Source organism: Anomalospiza imberbis, chromosome 2, assembly GCF_031753505.1.
Source record: "Anomalospiza imberbis isolate Cuckoo-Finch-1a 21T00152 chromosome 2, ASM3175350v1, whole genome shotgun sequence".
NCBI classification, from domain to species: Eukaryota; Metazoa; Chordata; class Aves; order Passeriformes; family Viduidae; genus Anomalospiza; species Anomalospiza imberbis.
The window spans coordinates 55,243,444-55,264,849 of record NC_089682.1 but is presented as its reverse complement, the minus strand read 5'-3'; the positions used below and the strand labels follow the sequence as shown (position 1 = coordinate 55,264,849).

Below are 21,406 nucleotides of genomic sequence, written 5' to 3'. Positions count from 1 at the left end.
GTCTGCATGGTCAATCCATGACTCAAGTCTCACAACAAAAATGCTGAAGACTAATTTCCTTATGGAATTTCTCAGAGTCCAGAGTCTCCAAGACAGTCACCACACCACTGAACCGGGGGAGTGGCTGACCCGTGAGGATTGTCACTTCTGAAGGCACAGTCATACAGAAAACTCCTTCTGTGTTGCAAGGACCCATTTCTTCCTCAAGCTCTTCACCCTTATGTCTGCCTCCTCCTCTCCCCCCGCACTCTGGCAAGGAACTTTTTGGCTGCTGAGTTTCTGTAGCACACTGTATCTTGGTGCTTTAGCATCTCTGTTACAGGATGGTAAAGCCTGTCATTGTCCTGCCCCACATGTCCCAGACACAGACCTTTATTATTTACCCTTCCCAAAGACACAATCTTGAACAAGAGAAAAAATTCACTTCCACTTCTTTTTAATTAGTATTTTGGTGAATATACAAAAACAAAGAACCAAGGCAGATGGCAAACATCAGGACCTGAACCAGTACATCTTTGAAAGAGGCTTCACCTTAAAACATTCTACAGGGGAGCACATTTCTGACAATACATTTAACTACTGATGCATTCACTAGGAAAGACATCAGCTCAGTCTGGGCCAAAGTAAACAGCCTTTATTGAACTGAGTGACAACTTCAAGTACTGATGCAAGGACTGGGTTTGGTTCAGTTAGCTCCTTGCTTGCATTTTTTCACAAGAATTACTCACTGCCATTATTTGCCTTTTGTCCTACCTGATCCAGGGATGTGGAAGGGGAATGACACAGGAGGTGTGACCACTTACACACAGGTAGCTAAAGCAAGAAGCACAATAAACCAGGGGCATGAGACAACCACGTTTGCAAAGGCAACTACAGCACAGAACCCCTTGTATTCTGCACAAATCATAGCCCATAGATGTACGAAATCTTGTGTGAAATACATAACAGCTTTTTTGAAGGAGTTGCTTGTTAGCAAGTGGAGCTTTTCCTGGACTGGCACTTCTGAAGGTAGGAGCACATACAGTAGTTTCATCAGTGACAGGAGGTAGGCTTGCACATAGGCAGCATATTGCTGAGGAGTAAGCTAGCCTTTTATTGGGCTTGACTAGCAACAGACTTTTTACTTGTGACATGTTTTTATTGCTGCCACACTTAAATGCTCAGAGAATTTGCCTTATTCTAAGGCAAGGGTGACAGAGACCAGCAAGAGAAGTTGATCAGTAGAATATATTAGATATATATATTCTGCAGTCTTTTCCCTTGCAGTATTTGTCCTTACTGGTCACAGGAGGTTACACTTTTGCTCATATAACCCTTGCTGAAGCGTTATAATTTAAATTCAAACAAATTTTAGAGAGACATTTTTCTGGACCAAGTGTATATGGACATTTTCTTTTCTGATGTCCTCAGAGAACAAAGCAGACCACATTTTTTTCTCATCTTATGCTCCAGGATTTCTTGCACAGTGAAAAGAAGGATTGTGCTTCAGCCAGGAGGCATTAAGGCTGCAGAACAAGGGGCAAAGCAGGGACAAGAAGATTCTTTCCTGCAGTCATCAGTTCTTTACATCAAGTTTTTGGAGGGGCAAAAGTATATATGGTGGAGGTAGTGGGAAAACTTCACATCCTCCGTGGCCTGAGAATGGAGTGGGAGACAAACAAATGCAGTTTCACATGGCTCTTCAGGACAGCACTGAGGACACCAGGCCTTCAGTATTCAATTCCACTCCAGTAGAACATGGTGCCAAGGAGGATGCAGAACTGAAATGATAACACTATTAAGTTTCTCTGCCCCCCATTTCCTGCTCTCCACCCCTCCCCCAGCTTCATTTAGTCCTACTGGTAGGAGATAGTAAAAGAAATTCTTGAAAAGTAAAGCCTGTTCAGGCAGAGGATTTTAAAGTTTTTTTATCAGCACAGAAACTACACAGTAAGGAAAGAAGATATGTGCAGCTATAACTATTTGACTGTATCATTCTGCTCACTGGGGATTATCTGTCATGAAGCTTCTGAACTCTGAGTACTGAATACACTCATAGAAAATCTTCGAACTACAAGCTCAATTATCTATCACGATGATCCAATACCCTCCACAAAGAAGCATCTGCATGCTGTGTTTGCTGTGTTGTATCGCTGAGATGGCAGCAGGTCACAGCAGGCTAGAGAGCCACTTAGTTCCCCCCTCTGGAAAAATGAAGAGGAACTTGTAAATGTAGCCCTTAGTGGAGCAGGCTACAGGCAGATTTGTGATGAATGAATGAGGATAATCTATGGACATTTTAAATGCGTCAGTCCTGTCATCCACCTCCACCCAACTGGGTGTGGAATAGCAAGAGAAGAGGAAATAAAGGCAAATATTAAGTACTTACAGTCCAGCAGAGAATGGCAAAGCCAAACCAGGCAACACCCCAGGCATGTGCATTCACTGGCCCAGAAATAGCATCATAACAACCCTGAAAGACAACCGGCAATGACTCAACACCAGCAATGAGCCTGCACTGCAAGGTGACAAATGTATCCACCCCCAAGAGAGACTATGGTGGAATGGTGGCATGCTCCTCTCCTACTGAAATTTGGGTAGCTTAGAGGCTCTCAAAAAACCAAGCCAGAGCTACACTGCTTATTGACAACTTGCAGATAACCTACCTGTTTCTGGCTCCAAAAACAAAGTAGACCCATCTCAAACACTTCAAGGACAACTTACTGTGCCATCCACTTGCCAAGTACACTTAGATAACCAAACACAGTTGACACAGAATTGACCTCCAGAATCAAGAAGCATCAAGAAAATTTGAAAGCTTGAATGCCCTCTAGAAATGCAAGCTAGTGCAGAAGCTAATGCTCATGACCCAGCCACCTAGTGAATAGGACATGATGGTCTACTGAAAAGTTCTTCCTTGAGGAGGAGAACTGCTGATTTGCCTACTCATATTGTATACTCTGACCTTTGGGCTAAGTTTGATTTAGCTAATGTCCATCTACATGTTAGAGATGTCATTTCTTACCAGTGGCTTGGGAGATTTCTCTCTCCATCAAGAAAGACTTTATCCTGAAAAAAATTCCTGTCCTGTGTTCAGCAACATGGCCAGGACTCTTACAGGCTTTTCTGGTCCTCCAGAAAGCTTTTGAACACCTGTAGCTTACAGTGAAGGAGAAAGGCTATTCATGGTTTCTTTCCCTTCCAGCAAGGCATTTTGACTGATGTATGCTAACTGGAAAAAGCAGAGATGATCTTACATTGCTGTTATAGTAGCCAGGCACTCCAAGTTTGCAGCCATCAAGGTTGACAGGTAGCCCTTTTGCATCCAGCACGCAGCACGTCCGTGGCCAGGGGTAGTCGGCGTCGCTGTGCGTGACACGGAAGGCAGATGTGTAGTCCTGCCAGTCGGAGGGGCCCTTCACCCCACAGCAGTGGTTCTGCAGGGACAGAGAAGGGAAGGGTCTTTGTGTGCCCAGGTCACAGCCCTGCACATGTCAGGACACCAGTAAGGCATTCATCACAGATTTATGGGAGAGATTTTTGAAGTGCCTGCTTTTGACAGTCTGCTGTCTGATAAACGAGCAAAAGGGGGAGTGTGTCAGAACTTTCTTTAAGGTTCAAGGCAGATGCCACAGTTGCAGCCCCAAGGAGGACTTGAAATTCCAGGCTTGCAGAGCATTTAGTAATTAGTGACTTTTCAGTGTTATTACCTGACGCATGAGTTCATCCCATGTCTTTGTGACCTCATTTTCACTGTTATTGGCTGGATCTGACTTCTGATATCTGTCCAGCATTTGCTTCAGGAGGAGCTCTGGAGTGAGCTAGAGGGAAGAAAAAAAAAAAAAACCAACAGAGAAAAATGCAGAAACTATGTAAGTAAGTGGCCATGTAAAGCAAATATAGGGTTATTTGGGGAGGATTTGATTTCTTGTTTCAGAGTCCTGCTGGAGAACAGGAATGTCCTCTAGTTTTACACATGAGAATAAAGAGCAGGATTTGAGGAGCAGGAGCAACAAAGATGAAGATCTCAAGCAGGCACTACTGGATGTATATCACAAGAGCTGTGCAGAAGCTATGGATTGCGATTGGTATGTTGGAACTAAAGCACCACAAATAATTTCCCTCCCCACAGCATCTCCAATAATCCATGTAATCTTCCCCTCACCAGTAACACTGCCTGGGGCAATGCTGAAGATTTGTCTTTGTGTATGATAGATTAATCAGTTGGTAGCTGAAATGCTAAACACTGAATTGATGATTCAACCAACCCATGCTATTATTTCCTTAACTACAAGGTGTTAAACATTTTAAAATCTTAAAAATAATAAAACTATGTTTGAAAGAACAAAGTTATTTCTTTGATTAGAATAATGATGTTGGAGTTTTTCCTTGTGGGGTTGTCTTCTGCTCAGCAGTAATCCTGTGAGTTTACACTGTATTATCATATTTACTATGCTGAACAGGGTGACTGTGTGCCCTAGAAGTTGTGTTTCCCAGCAAAGTTAAAAAAATACATGAGAAAAGAAACACTCACTGAGTCTTGCTGAGTTGCTGCTGTGATGCAAGAAGCCATTTCAAATGCAAAAGTGATCAGCATCAGAATGATGTACTGTGGGAGAAAGAGAGCAGAATTAGTTTTTGGAGAAACAGTTCAGCATTTTTTTCAAGATTAAGCTGGAAACCCTGCTTGATGCAAAGGTGGCCAGGCTATTGTATTCCCTCTCACCCAGCCTGAATGTTCTCATACCCCTTCCCAGTGCTTGTTCTAATTTGCAATCTACTTTCTTGAAGGTGACAGACTGGAATTGTTCTCCATCTCGAAGACAAGATTTCATCAGAACCTCATGGCATTAAGACTACCCTGCCTCCACAGAAAATACTTTGTCCTTTTCTTTGTTGTGTGTCGTTGGCAGCCCATGTTTGCGTCATGTGTCCTCCTTTCACTTCTACTTACCAGCTATCAGCTGTTCAGCAGGAAGCTGTTCACTCCTAGCAGGAGAAATTATACTTTGGGGAAAGGGAAGGTGCAGTTTAGGGCATCATTCAGATCCCCTTGATTTTTCATCATCAGATTTCCTGAACACTCCTACGTCGTGAGGAAAGATCCTTCATGGAAACATTACAAGGGTCACCTCTCATAGTGTCTTTCACTCTTTCTTTTCCCTTTCCAGCATAATCACTTTGACATTTTCCATATTTTCTTTGGAGTTCTCATGTATCTATTCCTCCTCCCACATTTTATAATGTTCTTTGGAGTTCTCATGTATCTATTCCTCCTCCCACATTTTATAATGTTCTTCTCTGATTTAAAGCATTCTTTTACTACTTACCAAAGCTTCTGTCCCTTGTACCCTCTCCTAAAACCAGAGCCTTGGGTTTCAGCCAAGACACCAAAATTCAGAGTTAAGGTAATTCTGTTTCCTCAGCTGTTTGCTGGCATATTCCCTGGCCCAAGAGTTCAGCTCTCTGAATGCCTCTTGTCTGTAAGAGACACCCTGCAACCCCACAGTAATCCACAAGAGAGCTCATTTCAGAGTTTTCATTTCTACCCTTCGTTAACTCAATCACCAGTTAAGTTCTGCCACTGCCACACTAAATGGCTAAGTAAGGCATTGTACAGAGATTTGTCCACATCTTAACATTGTCTTTGACTTATCCAAAGCTCTGTCCCCACCCCTGTAATTTCTGCCTGTCTGTTGATGTCTTATATTCTTCATTGCACCTGTATTTGGTATCCTGACACTTACTAATGCCTTGTACAGATGTCATTATTTATCAGCTCCTAAACTGAATATTGTATGACAGCTGAAAAGCAGTAAGGGGTGGAAAGAAACAAGGATCTAAACCACATCCCAGCTATATGTGATTGCACAAGTGCTCCTGCATTGCTTCAGGGCAAGGTCAGGGTCAAGCCAGTCAAACCTTCATGTGGCTACCTCCATTTATTCCCTCAGCCTGGTTCAGGAGCTTCTTGTGCATGAGTCTTCACAGGAGTCACTTCCTGGGACACCACAGCCATGATCAAGAGGAAGCTTTGGCTCCTTATCAGTATAAAAGTTGTCTTTGCTCATTGATTGATTCCCAAGGTGACCAGGGACGCTAAGGCAGCTTTTGTTCAGTTTGACACCAGTAGGAAGGCAAATTTTGCTACACTTACCACTAGCAGCAAGGTCCTGCTGGCCTTAATGACTCCAATGATACCAAGGATAGACAGGGCAAAGAGTGCAAGGCCCACAAAGATACCAATCCAGGCAGCAGCGTAGATGTCACTGTTTTCTGTAGCTTTCAGCAGAGGGTAGAGACCATGGGAGTTAGCCACAACGTAGATACACTCTGTTGTCAGGGCAATGCCGCACATCTGGGAAGCGCAAGAAACCCATTAGTTCAAGGTTCCCCAAAGAAACAGCAAAGACAGAAACAGGTATAAACTGCTTTCCTTTAATTCAACTTCCTGCCAAGTGGGAGCTACCCAACTCCCTCTGCCCAGTTCTACAATCTCTTGTATTGGGACTTACACAGAAGAATTGCAGACAAATCTCACCCAGCCTTGATCTGAGAGGTCAGGCCTAGGACTTGAGGATGTTAAGAAAGAATGAACAGAACCATTCCACCACTATATGGAGGGAGGTGGCTGGAAAAATGTTGGTCTGCTCCTGCTGACAGTTCTAAGCCTTTTCCCATAGCACCCATCCTGGTGTTGTGGATCTGCCCCTGCTGTCCCTTTCCCACCCAATTAATCACCAAGACAGCTCTCCTTATCCTCTTCTCTCATGCTTTACTCGACCATGTAAGTGTGGACTTCACAAGTGAAGAGGGAGAACTGCTGTTTTAAGAAGTGTCATACTGGAAAGAAGCCTCCACCCATACTTGTTCCACTTCACTTACCCCGATGATCACATTCCCAAAGACTAACAGACCCTGCAAGATGTGTATGCAATCATCACTTTTTGCCATCTTTAATTCTTCATGCAACCTAGAAAACAACAAATACAGTTTTCAATTAAATCAGCGGTACAATATGCTTCACTCAGAAACACAAATTATCCATGAGAAGGATAGACAGAACTTGACAGCCTGTCTGTACACCTCCCATCCCTCTCTTTATAATAGTTTCAGAGGAGACCTCCCCAGTGTTAATCTACTGACTCAAATTCTCTCTTGAGCTACAGAAGACTGGCACCACTTTGGGGACAGTTGGTGTCTTCAGCTCCATTTTGATGAGGATTTTCATCCTCACAACAGCAATCACAACAACCTCAGCTCATGGTGTGTTGTTTCTACCTGGCCAGAAATACCAGCTACATCTGGATGGAGAGGGGACAAATTCAGCATCCTCATCTCACCCCTATTCCAAAAGAGCCAGTGTTACTCCAGGGCATGCTCTCCTGGGCCATTTTGACCAGCACCACCATGGGACTGAACTGGCAACCACACTGCTCTGGCTGTATCCCACACACACATACAGCACAGGGCTTTGCTACGAGTAGCCCCATCTCCCACCCCTGCTGGGAATGGGAGCTGAGTCCCCCAAGTCAGGTATGAGGGAGGAAGAGAAGGAGGGAGGGGGCAGCTCAGGTTGCAGCTGGCTCATGGGAGCCAGGCCAAGTAGCATTCCTACCAAATTCCTGAGAGTGCTATATCCTGCAGTCTAGAGTCAGGTGCCCTGCATCAAATTCATTTCCTTCCTAGAGAGAGCAGCATAAAGGCATCAGTCAGAGGTGTGAGATCTCTTGGAGAAGGAAGCTCGGACACCTAGTTTTTCTTTCCAAGGGATGGAGCACATGTGCATGGAGAGGGTAAGGGTTAAAAACCTAACCCTGAGACAACTGTATTTACCAGGTGGTTAAGAAAACATAAACCAGGAAGAAAAGGCTGCAGCGACCCCAGCTTGAGCAGACAACAGAAAAAACTGCTTGAATGTCCTTCTTCTGCCCGAGTACCTGTGCTTGTGCCTCTCTTTTGCTGGGGCCACTGACTTCACGATTCTTCAAGGAAAATGTTTGGAAATATGAGCAGACAAAGCTGTCAGTGAAGGGGAGCTTTCTGAGGAACAGAGCATTGTGAGACCTCTCTAACAATGCCCCCTCCTGCCTCCTCAGCAGCTGCCCTTTTTGGGGTATGCAGGACTTCCAACAGTGTCACATGAGAACAAAGCACTTCATATCACTCTTTCTGCACTGGTTTGAGGGTTAGGCATGCAGAGATCTCCAGTGCTCTCACTATTATATCGGCAGTGCCTAAGTTTTTCTGTGTGATAGCATGTGTAGGAATTTTTTAATAATATGTGGCCATTACTTTTAATTTGAGAAGACTTTTTAGTCCCAGACAGGTGTTTGGAGGCCAGACCCAGTATACATGAAACTGTAAGGCTCTGTATTTGAAAATGGCAGGCTCATGAGGTCAACCTGGATCTCTGTCCCTGCCAAACTTCCTGACAAGCCAGGGTTTCCAGGGGCTGTCTTGCAGGTCAAATCTGAGTAATGTTCAGCCATGTGTTCTATAACACAACACTGCAGAGTCTGCCAAACCTAAGACGAATCCTGGTCTCCCACTTTTCTGAGAGCTGGAGAGACCACTGCCTGGCTCATGGACCTGCGTGCTGCAAAGTCCAGAGAGGTTAAAAAACCCTTTAGTTATTGCCATCTAAGGGACATCACAAGCCAGGCAGCAGTCCAAAAAGCAAAGAACTCTTTCCTGCTTGAACACAGGCTCTTGAACTCTGACTACTACATGGAAAAGTGGGTTTGCTCCAGTTGCAGTGTATAAAGCAAGGTTGAGTGTGTTACCCTGTTCAGTGTATTCAGTGTAAAAACAGCACTCACACCTTGTACATGGGCTGTCAATCCACCCCAAGCTCTCGCCTCTCCACAAACTGGCTTTCTTCTCCTCCTTGGCAGGCAGAAACTGGCTCACTCCTGTCTCCCCTTGGGCAGGTATTATTGCAGGCACATTAGCTGGAGAAAGCAAGCCCCTTCTCTTGGGGTGAGCCCACCTCCAGTGGGCTACTATGATTGTGAGGAAAACTGGACACAGTCACCACCACAGGAATCAGCTGGAAAATGGCAAATTTCCAGACAACCTAAGGTTCTACAGTACCTTAACTAAATTCAATGGGATTGCAGTGCAGGGGGAAGCAGAGAGACTAGGAAGAGGAGAAGGGAGGGGAAAAAAGGATTTACTCTGGACCTAAAAATCACCATTGTTGCCATATTTCTATGAATTATCCCTCTGCCTCCAAGAGATTGGTGCCAACAGAGTTCATTTCCTGGTGTCCACTTTATTAACCTGTGCCACATGGGTCAACCCCTTGTCTGACCTCTTCTCCCTTGCAGGTGGTCCAGTATCACCATCAGCAATGAGAGACCAGGCAGGTGTTCCAAGGCCAGGACAACAGCTGGGCAGCTGGAGAGCCAATCCTTCAACATGTTCCACAGGAGAAACGGTGGGAGATTAGGCTTTTCCTCGTGCCTCAGAGGTGAGCTGTGTTTATCAAGAGCGGGTTGCACAGCACTAGGCACAGGTGCACGACTACAGAGGCATGAGGCAAAGTTGGCTGGCGTGCCCGAGGCAGGCTGTGCACAGAGGCAACTCACAGGCACCCCCAGGTGTGACAGTGGTGGGCAGCCCTCCTTCCAACCCCCAGAGACACAGCTGCCAGCAGCCTCTGGCTGTGGACACATGCATTTGGAGGAAGAGAAGCTTTCTTCTTGGGCTTGTTAGAATTAGTTTTATGACCCAAATGCAGTTTCGTGGGGCTTCAGGGAAACCCCTGAGGAAACTGGAGGTTCAGCAGCAACCATTATCCAAAATTTCCACATAAGAAGGCAGACAGGTCCTGGAATTTCAACCTTGACCTGGTGTTCCTAGGCACATCCTAGAAAAAACCTTGCAATTTAGTTGTGACCTATCTAGGTTTGAGGTATTCAATTATCGCTGCCACAGACTTTGCTTCATGCTCTAAGCAGCTTTGGAAAGGTGTCTGTTGCTGTCATTGTACCAAAACCCCCTGTGTCCCTCCTGAGGCACATCTTACTCTCCCTGACACTCTGGTCACAACCAGTACAACTGGTTGTAACTTCTCTCCTCTCCCCTCACACCCCCAAAACACTCCTTACACTCATGGGGGTCCAGCTGAGCCTGCCAGAGCCCAGGAGAGGTGGTAGCCTTGCCTCCCCCTGGTACCCCACAAGGTGCAGACAATCTATTATTTCCATGCCCTTGAAGCTTTCTTGACCTCCCCTTGCTTCCTTTACTCTCAGTACTTTTGAGATCCTTAGCACAACTGTGGGAGTTGGAAAGGAAGCTCCTTTTGCTGAGGTTGGTTTCTGCCCTTGTATTTTAGGTGATAACCTCATGCAGACTTTAAAAGCACACTCTTTTGGCAACAATTCCTGGATTCAAATGGGATTTGGGGTGTGTTGTGCACCCCTCACACACATTGCGCTGATCAATCTTTTGAAGCCTCCACACCCTGTTTCTATAGGCTGAGACAGGATTTCAGTGGCCTTACAGATTAATTCCCCCTTCTTAGCCTAGCTCTACTCCATCTCTAGCCAAAAAAGCCAATGGATAAGAATTCATTTGGCATTGCCCAACACAGAACCAGGTGGCATTTTGATTGCCTTGCGTTTTGTGCTAGTTGTCAAGCATTGTGACAAAGGGACGTCCCAAAACATCCCTGTGAGCATCATTGGCTTTACACCCTGCTCCTGGAGGTTTCTCAGCATGGTGGTGGGGCTTGCAGGGGCTTCACATCACCCCTTGCTACCTCCCTTTCCCTCAATGTCCCTGCTCAGGGCGCTGCATTCTCATGCCCCGGTGCAAGAAGGCAGAGACAAAGGATGCGTTTGTTTTATGACTCATGGGCTCTGCCCGCCTTGGCTGAAGGGCTCTGCACCACTCGAGCGCAGCTGAGCAAACCTGGCTGCTCAGCAGCAGAATCCTGGTCCCTGCCCGCACAGCCCTGCGGGGCAGGAGCCTGGGCACCACCCCTCCTGTCCAAGCCCAACTGGAAAGCATGTCTCTACAGGCAGGAGCAAGATGCCCGGGCTAGCCCTGGGGTGCTGATGGAGGGAAGTCATCCAGGTGGAACCGCTGCCGGAGGTGCTGTGCCAAGGCCACTGTGACAGTGCCATGGGAAGCTCCGTGAGCCACAGACCTGCCCACACCCAGACCTCCTCTGGACCCTGATGCATCAGCAATAAATTTACTTTTGGGGTTTTTTTAAAATTGGTTATGATGGAAAATTTACCCCCTAAGGGGCTTAAAAATGAGGCATTTTCCAAGTGCTTGGGACACCTTGAGAATTACATAGTTTTTAAGAGGAAGTAATTTAATATGTTAATGATGAATTGCTTGAACTCCACTGTAAGAAGCCAAATGTTTTACAAATGTCAGTTCCTCATTTGTTTACTTATTTTAAATCAAACATCTCCAGTGGACACATGCACACCTCCTGCCCTGCTGGACTTTCCCCAGTGCTCCACCTCTGACAGAAAACTGCTTGTGTGCTAGGAGTCAACCACACTCAGAAATGGAAGAGGCAGACAGTTATTTTGTGCTACCAAAGGAGAAAAATAAAGTAAAAACTTCAGCATCAAGTAGGGGTCACAGACTAATTAAGTTTCCTCTCAAAGAGATTGCTATGAAATGAAGCCTGTGTGAACAGTGGTGTGGCTGGCAAATCATCATCAAGCATAATTACCTTGTAAGTAGAGCTGGGAGGTAGGTTTTTTCCTCTCTCCTTTATTAATTCAGCACAGCCAAACCAAGCAGGTTTTTTAAAATTGCCTGTTTTCACAAGTGAGGGGAAACTACAAGATTAATCTTCCTCTACAACAATTTTTCCTTTTTTTTTTTTAACACTCAGATTTACAACAGATTTAATTTTTCCATTCCCTTCTCCTCAGTCTTTAGGAAAAAAAATATGAAACAAATTAAAATAACCATAGAGAAGACACAGCTTGAGGTAAGAAAACTGAAATACTTAATAATTTCATGCAGTTAACCTTATCCATGTACCAGACTCCCACATGCCAAACTGTCCAGGGACTAAAATAAAAAAACATTAAACATAAGAGCTGTCTTTTCTCCTAATAGACACTTCTGTTTCACAGGCCTCTTTAAAAGGAAGACCATGACCGAAGCAAGGCACTCACCGCGCTCTTCTTGTGATGCTTCCCAGCAGAAATCCCAGCCCACCTGCAAAGCTGAAAAGGCCCCTTTCTCCCACCTCTGGTGCTCTTTAAAGAGCCCAGTTTGCTGAGGAGCGTGCTGTGTGATTGGTGGGGTGCCCATCACATGAGGTAAACTTTTTTTCTAGCCAAACCTGTTCCCCAGTCCTCCTGGGACCAAAGGGTGTCTCTGTGATTCTTAGATCATATCGGAATGCCGTTGTGCTGAAAACACAAAGCTTTAAAGAATTTCTATTATTATACTCTCAAAAGGGTGGATGAGTGAGTCACTCATATGAGGTACTTGAACTTAAAAGAGAATGGGCAAGTTGGAAGGACATAAATATACAAGGTTCGCTGGATCACTGTTTGAATGTAGGTATAAGAAGAATGCACTGAATAGAAAAAGAAAGTAAATTAATTTTAAGGTTTTCATTTAATTATGTTGCACAGGAAAGATCCAGTGGTTTGGGTTGGATCCATTTTAGTTTTATTCAGCTTGGGATTTTTTTTGGAAATAAAAGTGTAATTGTTGGCTACTCTGCAGGACACTGTCGATGACATGAAAAGTGGGGAGAATATTCCATTTCCTTGGGCACTCTGGATTTTTCATGTAGTCAGTCCTATTAAGACAGAGCAAAATCAAGAACAGATATATGTATTAATTGGCCTGTGATGAACTGAGAAAAGCTAAGGCTGAGGAACACAACAGAAAAGGAATGTCTCTCACCTTCCCCTCCCTCCCTCATTCCAGCACAAGTTTGCTAAAAGTCAAGATTCACATTACTGGTGCCTCGAACATGTCTCTGGCAAAAGCACAGGTGGTTGTACTTGCTGTTCTTCATCTGCTGATGCAAAAACCAGCCAAATAAATAACAGGCTTGGGAAGGTTAATGGGAGTTCCATGATGTTAGAGCCTCTCACAAGTCAAAAAACAAGCACAAAAATAACATGTATATGTATTGTCACCCTGACAAATATTTTGTGTGAAATTAGCGAGCAATGCTTCTAAAGTCTTATGGATACCTTGGTACTTGTAGACAACTGAAGAGAGATCCCACTCTCCCATGAGGTCTGTGTGAGATTTAACCCTGAAGAAAGCACAGTATTTTTGGCATTTCCAGTTCTATGAGGTACCACCGCCATAAGCAAAAGGAGAAACATCCATTGCAGCCAGCCTGATCTAGTAGAAAGTGACAAGAAAATAGTTACTTGGGTCCTCAAGAATACAGATGCAGATTTGTCTAGACTTAAATGACTCTGACCTCCTTGCCCATTAATTTTGCTCCCTACAACCCATGCAGTCTATTTTGGTGCAGTTGCCACCCCATATTTTGGCAATGCTGGTGGGACCAGGTGTTTCACACCAGCTGGTGTCCTGGGCTCTAGGAAAGCAGACTCCCATCATCGTGTTGGACATTGAGAGCAGCTGGCAGGGGAAAAAGTAGTGCATCCATCTCCTGAGCATCACAGCCAGGCTGATTTTGGGGCAGTGATTAGACAAAAGCCTGCTGTGGTAAAACACCCCATCACATCTCAGCTGGAAGGAGAAAAGAGACTGCAACTGTGGAAACACTGTCTTGGGAAAACAAGATGAGGAGAGGGAAGGGGAAACTGGCAGTGGAGTTCATAGTCTTGCCAATCACCAGCACTGAAAGTAGCTGCTGGGAGAGAACCCAGGCGCAACTGAGCTCTTGCAGCTCTGTATCTGTCCAGGACACTGCAAAAAGCTGTTAGAGTGAATCCTTTTTTGGGCTGGAAGAGTGGGTTAGGCTGGGCTGAGTGGTGGTCACCCTTCAGCTGCCATTACCATTTGGCTCTCACAGTTTGTTAATCTGGTTTAAAATCTGGGTGAGAATATTTTTTATGCTCTCTGGAGGGAAATTTGATATAGGAAAGGAGAGGCTTGGGATGGAGGTTTTGTTTGTTTCTTTGCACTTCTTTTGGTGTGTGCCAACAAAGTCAGACTATGAGTTTACATGAATGCCTGTGCAGAGCAGAGGGTCAGACAGAGACCTTGTCTGGGGAGGGAGCACAGTGGGGCTGACAAGCCAGTGCTGGGAAGCCCCTGTTCCCACAGGGGTACCTCCAGTGGGGTGCCTGCAGCTGTTTTAGTCCCTGTAGGACTGTGTCTGTGCTGGCCTGCTTCAGATGGACCAACACTTCCATACAGCCAGACCCATACATTTGTGCAAGCTCTTGCACTTGGGAAAGCTCCAGACTGCTGAGTGTGCACACCCTGCACAGAACCATACGTGTGTACGTGCATAGGTACAAACCTATACATGTGTGTGCTTTGTGTATCCAGCCACTGGTCCACATATGTGCACACCTCTGCTGAGAGTAAGTTAAAGGCAAAGTGGGACTTGGGAGTGAAGACATGCTGCCATTTGGGGTTTCATCTGCAGGGACAGTCAGATACTAAGGCCACAGCCTGACATATTTTCAGATGGAGGTGGAAAATGGATTTCTCAGGAGATCTATCACTTGGCTATTGGTACGTGCCCAGTGGGTGACAGGGCAAAGTTAGAACATGCCTGTCACAAAGTATGCTGTGTTTATTCAAAATTGGTATGGAAGGCATGCTAGAGGATGCCCAAAGCTGCTGAGAAGGGCTGATTAGATGTTGTGGTTAGTTTCAGTGTGTTGGTTCCACTCCTCACCTCTAAGAATACTTTCCCGCCTTCCCTAATCCTTTGAATTTCTTCTCTTCATAGCATGGAAATAATGATTTAAGGCTGAGAAAATATGAGAGGGAGGAATTAGGGAGGGAGCGAGTACACAGAAAGAAAAAGGAGCTTGTGGTCAAAGTAGCAAATTCCCAGGAGTCATCTCTGTGACCCCCTGCTGTCAGTGTCATGACAGCCACTGCCATCTGTAAGCAGGAGGCTCCTGATTGCATTTGCGGTGTTGCACGGTAAGATCAAAGCTCATGGTTGAGGAATCAGGCTTGGGAAATCCCTTGTCCCTACCAATGTGGCTTCAGTGTTGGCCAAGCCTGTACTCCCATGCACAGGTTCAGCTTGACACACACTGTCTGTTTGTACCAGGGAGGGGACATTCTAATGATTGTCCCTCCAGTATACGGTGGCAAGTTCCCACCAGCACTGCTGGGAGTAAAGCCAAGCATCCCTGTTGCAGGGTGCTGTAGAGGGGCTGCCCATGAGTGGAGTGGCTGCCACCTTTCCTGGACCTCATCAGATGGGTCAGCAACCTCCTCCTTGAGGGCACTGCTCCCAGTAGCCCCAACCCCAATTCATGCCACCCAGCTTTGCTCCTGCATTCCCAGGAGGGCTGTGAACAGCTGCTTCCCAGCCCGCAGTTTGACCTTCCTTCCCTGGGCCACATTTGGTTTTGAGGCTTGTGTCTGCCACCCAAGCCCTCCACGTGCCATGGCTGCGAGCCAGCTCCTCTTCGGAGCAGAAGGGAATTCCTAATGGCTGCCTCTTCCCCCATCTCAGTGCATCTGCACAGGGGGTGAGGATGCAGGCGGAGGGGGACAGATGTCCACTGTGACTCTTGGGTTTGCAGATGGCCTGGCCTCCTTCCAGCCTTGCCTCCCACCTCCCCAACTGAGTTGTGTCTTTTGCTACAGCTGCCTCCCCCTTTCAGCATCATTTTTGCCCTCTTTTGCCACTTATATACCTCACAACCTCAAGAGAGAGAAATAACTGTGGGGTGCAGAGAATAAATAAGTGAACACCACCTAGTGAGATCAGGGGAGAGCAACTCTGTCTCTGAAATTGTTTACCAAACAGTGCTGAGTGTGGGAAGACAAATGGCATACCATGAGCAACAACCATGGGCTAATTATAGTGGGTTTGGATAAACCAACGGGCCACTGGGCTGGCCACCCCAGCTAAACCTGCAAACATATAGGCTGAAAAGCAGAACTGTATATATATATATATATATATATATATATATATATATATATATATATTTAGTAGGATGTGGAATGCAGTCAGTAACTTCTGTCTGAAACCTCAGCTACCTTGGTGAAGAGTGTTACAGAGAACACAGATACAAGCAATGCTGGCAATGCAGGGGTTTTGCATTTAGCAATGAATATGGCATTGCACTCTTCATTCCTAAGAAGAGTGCTTATAGGGCACATTCTCAAGGACTGTGTTTTTTTTAATATTTTGGGTTAGAAGAGGGAGGCATCTTATCTTTCCAATTTTGTAGGGTAGCTTTATTCATGAGCTTATAACCATGTCTATATTTTGGTGTCATGAAAAGTTGCAATTTTGGGTAGTTGCGTAAAGCCTGAGCTACTGGAATCATGAGATAGCACGAAAATCTGTTCTTTCAGCATTTCAGAAGAGAATGGTTTTCCTCAATGTGAGCAAGCAGAAAGGACAAACAACTTGGAGAAAGCTGCTCTGTCTGGTAAAGAACTGAGGTCAGGCAGGGAACTGCTTCCCCAGGGAGGTTTGGGCTAGTATTCATAGTGATATTTGCATGTGTGGGTAACGGCAGTAACAAATTAAATCTCAGTACTCTGCTGCTAAAAATTAGACCAGCTGCTCTTGCTCCCTTCCTCAGTGGTCTCAACCCAAAAGTATAGAAAAGTAGTGGATTCTTGTAAAGATTAATCTCTATTGGCTGCTATTACTTAATAAAGGAGACTACAGTTAATAAAGGAGACCCTGAGGGTGCCTTCTTGTACTCACTGAGTGAGATTTGGCCTCTAAATTTCACCCTAAGGATGTCTCTTACTCTGCTGACTATGAAGGGAATTTGTAGGAGAGCCTCAACACATGCCCTAGGCCAATTTCTGCAAAGGAAAATCCAGACCGAAGTATCTGCATCTTAGAGCTGCTGATCTCACCCAGGTCTTTCAGCAACCCACAGGTCACATTTTTGTACACACAAGAACCATCAGATAAAATAAGCATGGAGGAGCATAGAAGAGTGCAGAGGTCAAGCTCTGCCCTGACTCCCCTACCACCATCAGGAGTTTCTCCTGGCAGGGAAGGGGAGCCAAGCCCAAGAGTAACGCTCCACACCCAACACCCTTGAGGGCATAAAAGGGCCAGTAAATGGGACATGGTGTTCTCTTGCATCTCATCTTCAGATGAGGGCAGGCCAGCTCACTCTGAAGAGGAGCCTGGCCACAGGCAACCATAAAATCACAGAATCATAGAATGGTTTGGGTTGGAAAGGACCTTAAAGATCATCTAGTTCTGACCCTCCTGTCCTGGGCAGGGATGCCATTCACTAGACTAAGTTGCTCAAAGCCCCACTCAACATGGCCTTGAACACTTCCAGGGATGGGGCATCCACAATTTCTCTGGGCAACTTGTTCCAGTACCTCGCCACCCTCTGAGTAAAGAATTTTTTCCTAACATGTAATCTAAACCTGCCCTCTTTCAGTTTCAAGCTATTGCTTCTTGTCCTATCACTACCTGTTCATATAAAAAGTCCATCTCCCTCCTTTTTATAAGCCCCAATTAAGTACTAGAAGGCTGCAATGAGGTTTCCCCAAAGCCTTCTCTCCTCCAAGCCAAACAACCTCACCCCTTGAAGCCTGTCTTCCAAGGAGCAGAGCTCACAGGGAAGGCTCACAGGAGGATAGAAATCTCATTGTGCCTTGGCAAATAATTGCCTGGAATTTGCAGAGATCTTTGTCAGGAGAAAAGACTTTTGAGAAGGCAGAAATTTTCTGCTTGTCTTTTAGATAGCTTCTTTAAAAGGCTGTCCAGGGAAGATCTGCTAGACAGTGTCTCTGTATTGCTCTTGGTTATAAAACCTGGCCTCTGAAAGGCTGCATATGTCAGTGTCAATACAGCCATTAGGATGTGGTCCCGCTCCCAAACGGCCTTGGCACTATGATGGTCCTTTACTACTGTTGGTTCAGTTGAGTTTCCTCTAACAGACTAGGAACAAGCTGTTCTGTCTGGATCTAGTGACTGTATTGTTCTTGCTGACAGTTGAAAAACTCTCCTCCAAAATCCCCTCTGTCAGTCATGAGCCACAACATGCTTCAAAGAAGAGATCTTTTTTGGGAACCTTTACTGCTTGTTTGCAAGGGGCCAAAGAAACTTGTTCATACTGATTCCAGCTTATTATTGAAGAGTGTTTGGGGATACCTCATTCCTCCCAAACCCACTGCTTGCCTCCTCTGCATTAGCTGCATCTGATGCAGGAGGCCACAAAAGGGCTGGCAGTGGAGCACTGCCATCTACATATGATTGCCTGTCAGTACCCAGCTTCCAACACACTTGCTGCAAGCATATGTCTCATTTATCTCAGCATTTCCACCATCCACCTTGCCAGAGGGCTGGAGCACCCAGCAGAAAGAAGGACGACAGCAAATTAAAGCTGCATCACAACAGACTTGGCAGGGGGAAGAACGGGAATAGCAGAGGGGTGTTGGCTGGTGCAACACCGTGATGGAAATAAATAGCACCCGCCTCGGGCGAGTTTACAGTGCTCCCGGGGAGACGGCCTCTGCCTCGCCAAGGGTGTGGCTGATGTCTCACCGACTCATTGCTTTAACAGAACCCTAGGCACTGTCCAAAATTCTTCCACTGAAACTCTTTCAAGGTTCCAGTACCTAATGGGAAACTTCCCTGAGAACGCTGTGAGACTCAGACCCTGCCATGCGCCTGGGGTCTGACCCGGTCAAGCCTGTACCAAGCTGCACCTGCGTTTCAGTTTCAGGTGGACGACGGATGAGCTTGTGCTGTAGGCCATCTAGCCCTTCTACACAGATCTTTTCACCTCTGCTTGTAGCTACTCCATGGCTGGATGTAAACTCATGCCCCTGAATAGCCTTTAGCAAAGGCTCAGCCGGTCTGTGCTGCCCTCTCATGGGCTCACATAGGAAAGGTTACATTTTATTCTGGTTTTTTTTTTTAGTTCAAGATGCTTTTTAACCTGCTACTCCAACGCTGTTTTCCAGACGTGATTTCTGAAAAGCCAGGAACGCTTAGACCAACTACTAAGAGGTCTATGGAAGCTAACTAGGAAAAGGTGGGCTGGGCCCTGCTCAGCTTCTACCTTTTTAAAGGGCTTGGCTCTTCATTTACAAGGATTTAATCACCTAATGGGGTAAAACGTAGGGAGGCTGTATTTGCCTGCATGCAATATAGCCTTCCCCCTAATGTCTACTCACCTGTTCAAACTCCAAAAGCTCCTCAAGGTGGGAACTGTTTTTCTTCAAAGGCTGGTTATGACATGTGTTTTTTTCATTAACAAACAATTGCAGTATTACACATCCTTTATTCACCCGTTTCCTGTTTTATGTTAGAAGTTAAGCTGAGGAACAGGAAGGAGGAAGGACAGAGGTCACCTCTTTTCCTTACAAACTGCCTAACCCTAACATGTATCCTGCTTCCCAGTTAATAATAATTTTTGAGGTTGGACCACATGATTCTAAATAAGGCATTTGCCTTAAAGACTTGCAAGTTTATAGTGAAGTTTCCATGGCAAGTGTAAACTGAGACTTGCACTCCCTTAGCTACAATGCTTCCTTTTTTATTTTGAGAAATACACTAGATAGCTGTGCACCTTTATAACTCTGGCTCTCTGCAGCTGTATGTTCCTCCACCTCTTGCCTTTATGACATGACACCAGCAGTTTCTCCTCTTTTCTGCCCTGGAAGATAGTTTACCCCAGACTCCTAGATGAGTAAGCCATGGAGAGGTCCTTCCCAGTGCTTGAGAACAATAAGGTCTGTGACAAAGGAGGGTGAGCTATTCCCATCTGTGAGAGGAGTTGCATGGGGAATTGAGATGATAGCCTTGAGGGAGAAGAGCCACTGCATTCATTCATACCAGGAATTTCTAAAACAGACCAACTGCTGGGGTGTCCACAGTTTCCAGTGTTGAATTATATATACAGAAATCTCTTGCATCTGCTTTGCCTAAATTCATCTGTTCTGCAGTGACATTCCACCCCACCGCCTTTCTCCAGGAGATGATGAATGACTATTCATACAATCCATGTCTCTTCAACAACTCAAAGTTCTTATTTTAATTATTGTATGTTAAACTGTGGCCGTGAGCTTTTGGTGATGCTGCTACATCAGTGTTGTCCATAAGGACAGTCCCCAGAAAAGGAATGCAGCCATGGATAATAATGCCTGACCTTAAGGAAATGTTTCTTCATTTTCTCCTGCATTTCATCTGGATGAAAGAATGGTCAAGAGAAGCTTTCCCTGGAATACAACCTGGAGGCATGTCAGACAGGGTTTGATCAATTTGCCTCAGTATATTCCCTTTCCAAACACTTCCACATTCTCCAGTCTTCAGCTAGAGCTCTCTTTAGCTAAGCTCTTTGTTGGACTTTACCCAGAGGTTATTTTCTTCCATTTCAGACATGAAAGCAGTTGCTGCTGCCTACTATGAGTTCCACATGACTGTGAAACTTTGAAATCAATGGCATTTAACTAGCTTAAAGTTGGTGTTATATAGCAGTGATTCATATCCAGTGAGTCACAATGAAATGTCTCATGCTGTAAGCAGCTGCCCATTGAAGGGAGATCTTGCCCTCCACCTAAGAACCAGAGCAGAGGCTGTGTGAACTTTTCAAAGGATTTTTAATCACCTGCTACAACTTTTTTTCCCCATTGGTTAGAAGCAGTACACAGACAACTTCAGTATTACTTGGGGCAGCTGAGTCTTTTCAAGTTCCGTACAGAGATGTCAGAAAAAGAAACTGATGTATTGGTCCAAGAGACCTATTTAACAGGGACTGCACTTTCCTCCTGATTGTCTCCTCTGCATCCTGCCTCTGGAGGAGCACAAGGTTCACAACAGAAACAGTCTGGGCATCATAAGACCATGCCATTTGGCAGATTAACTGGGTGTTGCACCTCTGTGCCTGTCCACGGAACAAAAAAAACTCTTCCTTGAAAATAATGTGTTTTCTCAGTACCCAGCTCATACTGCAGAGGAATCATCCTTGGGAACTACAAATTACCTCCAACTTCCACACCTTCCATTTCATGACTTATCCATTAGAAGTACACAGGTGTGGTAAAAAAATCCCAAACCACCCTTTCTAAAAGAATGCACTTCAGTGCACAGCCATTTCCCTTGTGGAGAGGAGAAAGAGCAAACAGCAGATGTTAGTCACGTTGCTTAGCACTCTGGAGGGCATTCAAATGTGCTGTGACTAGTGTGCTCTAAGGACTTATATGGAAGAGTTTCGGTTACACACGAGGAACTGCTAATTCCTTCTGAGCACTCAAGGCAAGAAATTTAATGACAGTTTAATGTCATGTTGATAAATGTCCACTTACA

At 45.4% G+C, this 21,406-nt stretch overlaps 1 protein-coding gene across 2 annotated transcripts; it reads right to left on the bottom strand.

Annotated features, from left to right (window-relative positions):
• Nucleotides 1-419: 419 nt before the first annotated feature.
• Nucleotides 420-12,469, bottom strand: UPK1B (uroplakin 1B). Of its 2 annotated transcripts, none has more exons than XM_068181126.1 (8): nucleotides 12,181-12,469; nucleotides 6,865-6,952; nucleotides 6,137-6,337; nucleotides 4,514-4,588; nucleotides 3,690-3,800; nucleotides 3,237-3,416; nucleotides 2,369-2,452; nucleotides 420-1,760 (listed from the first exon to the last, which is right to left on the bottom strand). In XM_068181126.1, exons 2-8 carry the CDS (start codon nucleotides 6,931-6,933, stop codon nucleotides 1,710-1,712), a joined length of 771 nt encoding a protein of 256 aa, XP_068037227.1. In that variant the 5' UTR covers nucleotides 6,934-6,952; nucleotides 12,181-12,469; the 3' UTR covers nucleotides 420-1,709. The 2 variants fall into 2 exon arrangements, with proteins under 2 accessions (XP_068037227.1, XP_068037226.1); XM_068181125.1 differs by having other exon boundaries at nucleotides 12,138-12,468.
• Between the last annotated feature and the right edge of the window lie 8,937 nt (nucleotides 12,470-21,406).